This window comes from Salmo salar, chromosome 09, assembly GCF_965601325.2.
Source record: "Salmo salar chromosome 09, fSalSal1, whole genome shotgun sequence".
Classification (NCBI taxonomy): Eukaryota; Metazoa; Chordata; class Actinopteri; order Salmoniformes; family Salmonidae; genus Salmo; species Salmo salar.
In genome coordinates this window covers 89,596,831-89,605,873 of record NC_138299.1, presented here as the reverse complement: position 1 = coordinate 89,605,873, position 9,043 = coordinate 89,596,831, and the positions used below count along the sequence as shown (strand labels likewise).

Sequence of the window (9,043 nt, the reverse complement as noted above, 5' to 3'; positions counted from 1 at the left end):
CATAATATTTTGATTAAACTAAATTAATATTGTTGGAAGTAATAAAAGTTCCTATTACAGTAATGCAACTTTTATTTTGAAACTTGAGTATGATGTGCCGTTGAAGATCAGTCTGATTGGCTATAACTTCAATACTGGCTGAAGTGCCTCCTTTTTAAGAATGTGGTCCAATGATTACCGTTCAAACAATCAACATGGAACGAATGAGAAAATACAGTACTACATGAGAAGATTCCACTCAAATGGGCACCGATAAACAAGATGTCAAACTCAGGTAAGTGCGTATACTACGACTGTATTCTGCATTTACCTTCTTCGTGCAGTTCGCAGCGCAGCTTGATCATCTGTCTCTGTGAGCCATAATACGACAGTACTTTGGATCAAATGTCAATCATTGATTTTGTCAGTGTAACACCAGGTTGATTTTTTAAAATTTTTATTTCACCTTTATTTAACCAGGTAGGCTAGTTGAGAACGAGTTCTCATTTACAACTGCGACCTGGCTAAGATAAAGCAAAGCAGTGTGACACAAACAACACCGAGTTACACATGGAATAAACAAACATACGGTCAATAACACAATAGAAAAAAAGTATATGTACAGTGTGTGCAAATTAGGTAAGATAAGGGAGGTAAGGCAATAAATAGGCCATAGTGGTGAAATAATTACATTTTAGCAATTAAACACTGGAGTGATAGATGTGCAGAAGATGAATGTGCAAGTGGAGATACTGGGGTGCAAAGGAGCAAAAACACTAAATAACAGTAAGGGGATGAGGTAGTTGAATGGGTTATTTACAGATGGGATATGTACAGGTGCAGTGATCTGTGAGCTGCTCTGACAGTTGGTGCTTAAAGTTAGTGAGGGAGATATGAGTCTCCAGCTTCAGTGATTTTTGCAATTCGTTCCAGTCATTGGCAGCAGAGAACTGGAAGAAAAGGCAGCCAAAGGAGGAATTGGCTTTGGGGTTGACCAGTGAAATATACCTGCTGGAGTGCGTGCTACGGGTGGGTGCTGCTATGGCGACCAGTGAGCTGAGATAAGGCAGGGCTTTAACTAGCAAAGACTTATAGATAACCTGGAGCCAGGGGGTTTGGCGACAAATATGAAGCGAGGGCCAGCCAACGAGAGCATACAGGTTGCAGTGGTGGGTAGTATATGGGGCTTTGGTGACAAAACAGATGGCACTGTGAGAGACTGAATCCAATTTGCCGAGTAGAGTGTTGGAGGCTATTTTGTAAATGACATCGCTGAAGTCAAGGATCGGTAGGATAGTCAGTTTTACGAGGGTATGTTTGGCAGCATGAGTGAAGGACGCTTTGTTGTGAAATAGGAAGCCGATTCAAGATTTAACTTTGGATTGGAGATGCTTAATGTTAGTCTGGAAGGATAGTTTACAGTCTAGCCAGACACCTAGGTATTTGTAGTTGTCCACATATTCTAAGTCAGAACCGTCCAGAGTAGTGATGCTGGACGGGCGGGCAGGGGCGGGCAGCGATCGGTTGAAGAGCAAGCATTTAGTTTTACTTGCATTTAAGAGCAGTTGGAGGCTACGGAAGGAAAGTTGTAGGGCATTGAAGCTCGTCTGGAGGTTAGTTAACAGAATGTCCAAAGAAGGGCCAGAAGTATACAGAATGGTGTCGTCTGCATAGAGGTGGATCAGAGAATCACCAGCAGCAAGAGCGACATCATTGATGTATACAGAGAAAAGAGTCAGCTCGACAATTGAACCCTGTGGCACCCCCATAGAGACTGCCAGAGGTCCGGACAACAGGTCCTCCAATTTGACACACTGAACTCTGTCTGAGAAGTAGTTGGTGAACCAGGCGAGGCAGTCATTTGAGAAACCAAGGCTGTTGAGTCTGCCGATAAGAATGTGGTGATTGACAGAGTCGAAGGCCTTGGCCAGGTCGATGAATACAGCTGCACAGTATTGTCTCTTATCGATAGCGGTTATGATATCGTTTAGGACCTTGAGCGTGGCTGAGGTGCACCCATGACCAGCTCGGAAACCAGATTGCATAGCGGAGAAGGTACGGTGGGATTCGAAATGGTCGGTGATCTGTTTAACTTGGCTTTCGAACACCTTAGAAAGGCAGGGTAGGATAGATATAGGTCTGTAGTAGTTTGGGTCTAGAGTGTCTCCCCCTTTGAAGAGGAGGATGACCGTGGCAGCTTTCCAATCTTTCGGGATCTCTGACAATACGAAAGAGAGGTTGAACAGGCTAGTAATAGGGGTTGCAACAATTTCGGCGGATAATTTTAGGAAGAGAGGGTTCAGATTGTCTAGCCCGGCTGATTTGTAGGGGTCCAGATTTTGCAGCTCTTTCAGAACATCAGCTATATGGAATTGGGTGAAGGAGAAATGGGGGAGGCTTGGGCAAGTTGCTGTGGGGTGTGCAGGGCTCTTGACAGGGTCGGGGTGGCCAGATGGAAAGCATGGCCAGCCGTAGAAAAATACTTATTGAAATGATCAATTATTGTGGATTTATCGGTGGTGACAGTGTTTCCTAGCCTCAGTGCAGTGGACAGCTGGGAGGAGGTGCTCTTATTCTCCATGGACTTTACAGTGTCCCATAACTTTTTGGAGTTTGTGCTGCAGGATTCAAATATCTGTTTGAAAAAGCTAGCCTTTGCTTTCCTAACTACCTGTGTATATTGGTTCCTAACTTCCCTGAAATGTTGCATATCGTGGGGGCTATTCGATGCTAATGCCGTACGCCACAGGATGTTTTTGTGCTGGTCAAGGGCAGTCAGGTCTGGAGTGAACCACGGGCTATATCTGTTCCTGGTTCAACATTTTTGAATGAGGCATGCTTATTTAAGATGGTGAGGAAAGCACTTTTAAAGAATAACCAGGCATCTTCTACTGATGGAATGAGGTCAATATCCTTCCAGGATACCAGGGCCAGGTCGATTTATTAAGTCCTGCTTGCTGAAGTGTTTTAGGGAGCGTTTGACAGTTATGAGGGGTGGTAGTTTGACCGCAGACCCATTACGGACGTAAGCAATGAAGCAGTGATCACTGAGATCTTGGTTGAAAACAGCAGAGTTGTATTTAGAGGGCAAGTTGGTTAGGATGATATCTATGAGAGTGCCCGTGTTTACGGGTTTGGGGTTGTACCTGTTAGGTTCATTGATAATTTGTGTGAGATTGAGGGCATCAAGCTTAGATTGTAGGATGGCTGGGGTGTTAAGCATGTCCCAGTTTAGGTCACCTAACAGCACGAGCTCTGAAGATAGATGCGGGGCAATCAGTTCACATATGGTGTCCAGGGCACAGCTGGGGACAGAAGGTGGTCTATAGCAAGCAGCAACGGTGAGAGACTTGTTTCTGGAAAGGTGGATTTTTAGAAGTAGAAGCTCCAATTGTTTGGGCACAGACCTGAATAGTAAGACAGAACTCTGCAGGCTCTCTCTGCAGTAGATTGCAACTCCGCCCCCTTTAGCAGTTCTATCTTGTCGGAAAATGTTATAGTTAGCGATGGATATTTGGATTTGATAGGTAATGTGTGGTTTAAAGGTGGCTAGTTGTGTGCTATCATACAATGACTCAACTTTTCTGCTGTCTTTTTTTGGGGCAACTTCTGCAATATCACTGTCTGACTCAGTAGAATACATTTTATTTTCTTACACGTTTATAAGAAATGTTATGGTCAGTGCCAGAAAGCAGCATGAAGGTAGTTGTAAATCATGTATGTTAAGTTTGCGCTAGGCTAAATAAAGCCTTGACATCATGGTGTTACATGTAGCAAATTGACCTCTCCACAGATAAGGATATCTCCTACTCTGACCTCATGTAACGGCTGTCGTATAGAGGGGACCAAAGCACAGCACTAAAGACAAAATAACAAACGGCAAACGATCAGAATACAGTTCTGTCAGGTACAGAGACTAAACAGAAAATAACTGCCCACAAACACAGGTGTAAAAAAAACATACTTAAATATGATCTCCAATTAGAGGCAACGAGGACCAGCTGCCTCCAATTGGAGATGTAATGCTGTGTGGCTAGTTGTGTTTAAACAGTAGTATGTTCTCTGTGTGACATATAGTCCTTTATTTTGCAGTTTGGCAGACATACAGCTGTCAGAGGAATGAATACTACTAGAAGGCATGGAGGTCCCAACATGACGTCAAGCTGTAACTGAATACATATTTATCCAGTTCAGTATTGTCCTCTACTAACATCGTTATCACTCACAGGATGGATGAAATCCCCCTCTGTTTGACCAGAAAAACACATTTTTCTCTTGTTAAATGTCATAAAAACTGGTTTGCATCTTCATATTTAGTTAGATCAATATATAATGTGTAAATGTTTGCTCAAAAACCACAGCACTTCCTATTGATATCCCAGTTTTAGACTTTGTTCGAAATCAGAAGCAAAAGCACACAGTACATGATGTCTGAATATGAGGAGGGATAAATAATAACAGGATGTCTTAATATGAGGATTGTCACGGCTCCTCCTCTGCAGTGCAGGGGCGGTTCCTCCTGCAGGCAGAGGAGGGTCGTTAGTGATTGGAGCTGGTGTGATTGGAGCCACCTGGGCTCAGGGTATTTAACAAACTGCTCAACTAACCTCTTTGGCTTGCTCTCTCTCTCCCTGCTCCTCCAGGTATGATCCTGTTTTGGTTGTGCCTTTGTTGGTTTATTTAGTTTCCACTCAGTCATTTTTACACACACATATTCACGCATTCATGCACCTTACATTATGACATTTCCACACCTCATTCCTTTTTCTTTGTGTAGAGTTAATAGTTTTGTTTTATAATAATAACTTTTTGAATTGGCCTATACCGGTTGTCGATGTCCTTTCATTTTTGCCACAGGCTATGAGCCGGCCTGTGACAGGATAAATAATAACAGCATGTCTTAATGTGAGGGGGGGTGGTGGTAAATGCTTTAATAACAGTGCTTGTGGTAACAACTTTAAAGGTCTTAAATAAACAAACCAAGGCCTTTGACTTATTTACCCATTTCTGATGCTGTCGCTATGTAAGTGCCCTCTTCTTCTAGAGGAATCAATTCCCTGAAGGTCCTCCATAGTTACCTGCACGACCTGCACACATAGGCCATGAAGAAGAGTGTTTATACTCAGAACACAACAGCACTTTTAGAAAGCCAGCAGCAGAATTCTATTTTTTTTCACATTTTCAAACAGTACATTTATATTTTCCAACGGGGCTATACATTTGGGTGAGGTTTCTTTCTCGCCTGAGTAGCCTCATTTCACTGCCAAAAATAACATTAAACCATCTAGTGTTCAGCGAAATAACACACTGTCAAATACAGGTAGCCTAGGGAAATGATTAACATCCAATCACATTAACCGTTACTCTCTCACAGGAATTCCACTAACGGTCCGTTTGTAGCTGCTGCTAATTGTTTAAAAAAAGTAAGGCCCGCGTCCATAGAGACACATACCAGCTCTACTGGTAGTACTGCTACTACCAGCTGTACTGCATCTGTCGACGACACAAGTTGTTCCACGAGCACATCCAATGCTAGCATCAGTAATTCTACTGTTGTTAGCCCAGCTAGCATGGACACTGACAGTTGTGAATCTGATGCAGCCGAAGAGCTACTGCCCCCTTACTCGGGAAAGCACCGAACAACAGACAGGGGTGTTGGACCATTGAAGAGGCGCAAATATGATGAGAACTACATTGATTTGGGGTTCACTTATATTGGGAGTAGTGCCTTTCCTCAACCACAGTGTGTTATGTGCAAAAGTACTATCTCACAACTCGATGAAACCTTCATTCTTGCGCAGATATTTAGAAACAAAATATGCCAATTTGAAAAATAAGCCACGGGAGTTTTTTGAGCGAGAATTAAGGCAACTTTCGAGTAGTAAGACGTATAAAAGCAACATACCATTAATAAGAAGAGGCTAGAAGCGTCTTATATGGTGAGCTACCGAGTGGCTAGGACAGGCAAGCCCTTGTGGAGGACTTAATTCTTCCTGCGGACACAGCTGGGACATTGCTGGGGGAAAAGGCCAAAAAAACCATACAGACAATGCCTTCATCAAACAACACTGTTTCACGACGCATCAGTGACATGGCAGGAGATGTTTTGAAACAATTACTGCTTCGCATACAAGCCAGTGAATTCTATGCATTACAGCTGGATGAGTCAACAGACATGGCGGGCCTGGCACAGCTCCTGGTATATGTCCGTTACGTTTATGGGGGGGTCAATTAAGGAAGACATCCTCTTCTGGAAACCAGGACAACAAGTACTGGACAGCTTTGACATCAAATGGACTTGTGGTCAAAATGTGTTGGTATCTGTACTCATGGCACAAAAGCCATCACAGGGAGGCATAGTGGAGTGGTAATGCACGTGCAAGCAGTTGCTCCCAACGCCACTTGGGTACACTGCAGCAGGCTCTTGCTGCCAAGGGAATGCCTGACAGCTTGAAAGACATTTTGGACACTACAGTGAAAATGGTTAACTTTGTTAAAACAAGGCCCCTGAACTCTCGTGTATTTTCTGCACTATGCAATGATATGGGCAGCGACCATGTAATGCTTTTACAATATACAGAAATGTGCTTATCAAGGAGCAAAGTATTGACACGTTTTTTTTTTAATTGCGAGACGAGCTTAAGGTTTTCTTTACTAACCATAATTTTCACTTGTCTGACCGCTTGCATGATGATGCGTTTCTCACATGACTGGCCTATCTGGGTGATGTTTTTTCTCGCCTGAATGATCTGAAACTAGGAATACAGGGACTCTCTGCAACTATATTCAATGTGCGGGACAAAATTGAGGCTATGAAGTTGGAGCTCTTCTCTGACAACACACAGGTCTTTAGATCACTGTATGATTTTTTTTGTGTGCAAATGAACTCAAGCTTATGGACAATGTCAAATGTGAAATAGCGAAGCTCCTGAGTGAGTTGGGTGCGAAATTACGCAGCACTTTCCCGAAACGGATGACATAAATAACTGGATTCGTTATCCTTTTCATGCCCTGCCTCCAGTCCACTTATCGATATCTGAACAAGAGAGCCTCATCGAAATTGCAACAAGCGGTTCTGTGAAAATTTAATTTATTCAGAAGCCACTGCCAGATTTCTGGATTGGGCTGCGCTCAGTGTCCTGCCTTGGCAAATCACGCTATTAAGACACTGATGCCCTTTGCAACAACTGTCATGTCTTTGGCTATGCCGGATTAAGTGATATGACATGCTATTCTATAAAATCATTTCTCTGTAATTAATATTACCTGATAATTGTAATTAACTAGAAAGTCGGGGTACCACAAAATAATGTTTATAGAGCTGTTATCTTCCCGAATAAACTCTTTAAAGACCTAGTAATCTTTAACATCAAAAGCATTCAATCTTTAATCGTCACTTTATTCATTCTCATCTGAAAGTTGTAAATTCTTGGTTATCTTCACAAACCCTAGCTAACAAGTTGAATCAGCAATACTGTAATGGGCGTCGTATAGAGGGGACCAAAACGCAGCGTGTTGAGTGCGCATGATGAATTAACTCAAAACACTAATAACAAAATAACAAAAGGAAACGATCAACTTACAGTTCTGTCAGGTACAAAGACTAAACAGAATGCAACTGCCCACAAAAACCCAGGAAGAAAAACCCCTACTTAAATATGATCTCCAATCAGAGGCAACGAGGACCAGCTTCCTCCAATTGGAGATCAACCCAAAAAACAACAGAAGTAGAAAACATAGAAATAGAAAAACACAAAAACACCCTGTCACGCCCTGACCTACTCTACCACTGAAAATCACATCTTACGATGGTCAGGACGTGACAAATACGAAATTTGGTTTAATTATTTATTTACTAAATACCTAAAATAGTCACACAGAATTACATCTACACAGAATGGATCATACATTGATTACAAATTATGTCATAAAGGAAAACGTCCCTAGCGGACGGAAAAGATATGACGGCTGGTTACACAAAGAAAGGGGGTTGGATTTTGAATGAAAGAGCGGGAAGACTGAGTAACAAAGGGAGATGCTATGCTATCGTAAATACAGAATCTTATGCATTCTAAATAACCGCCCATTTGGAAAAAGAAAATGCAATGAATATTTGCTCTGAGCTGCGCTTCAATAGATTGGTCATCGATAGAAGGCGGGTTGGTCCAACATGGATCTCTGGTCCTTTGAAGAATATCTCTGGTCGTAAACTGGATACGTTGTAGTATCGTTGTGTGTGTTAGACTGGTTACGGCGTCCATCCTTTCCTAGCCCACGTTCACAGCAACTGCTGCTAACTCAACGGCTAGGAGGTATCACTTCTGGAGTGAATAAGAGTTCAAACTTCATACCAAGTTGCCATACTTTTAGCTCATGCTATATTCTGGCTGGTATAGTCGGAATTCATCCTTTCGGCGTGTTGACCGTCATCTTCACGTTGAAATTCGATGCAATTTCATTAGGTTATTATCTGAGCCCTTTTAACGTAGGACCGTCGCCCTAACGTCCTCAGAACAGGAAGTTACATTTTCGTCAACGGGTTTATATAGTGGTGAAAGAAGGGCGTGTTTCATAGTTTACAACCCATGTCTGTTCACTTGGGCGGGGCCTCAGTGAGCAGAGTGGTGTTCTTCTGACAAACCGTTCTCTCATTAAGAAGCTAAAAATTACATTTAATCTTTTCACAAATAGTTTCATATTTAAACATTTAAATTGTACAACAATTCCATGTGAATCTGATAACTAGAATGTGTAGATTTTCCAAGATACAGTTTATGTCGTCCTGTCATCAGTAATAATGTCTCAGACGCCAACTGAACTGACATCATTTTCATTAAGTCCCAACGCATATTTTCAACTGGTTGGATTACCCAAATATGGTTCCGTTTACCATCTTTTGATGTCACCAGACTCTCTCTCAATGTTAACAAAGGCTTTACTAGAGTTCTATTTGTAGAGAGAGGAAAAAGGGGAAAGGTATTTATGGGGGTCATAAACCTCCCCCATCAGGCCAACGTCATGACACCACATACCTATGTGAGTGGATTCTCGATCCCCACTAGCA

At 42.3% G+C, this 9,043-nt stretch overlaps 1 protein-coding gene across 2 annotated transcripts in view; it reads left to right on the top strand.

The window, feature by feature from the left end:
• The first annotated feature begins 168 nt into the window (after positions 1-168).
• The window catches only part of LOC106612063 (uncharacterized), a 30,465-nt gene continuing 21,590 nt past the window's right edge, over positions 169-9,043 (top strand). For both annotated transcript variants that reach the window (XM_082956049.1, XM_082956048.1), the window contains exon 1: positions 169-274. In XM_082956049.1, the coding sequence (XP_082812175.1) occupies positions 262-274 (13 nt within the window). In that variant the 5' untranslated portion in view covers positions 169-261. The remainder of the gene's footprint in view (positions 275-9,043) is intronic.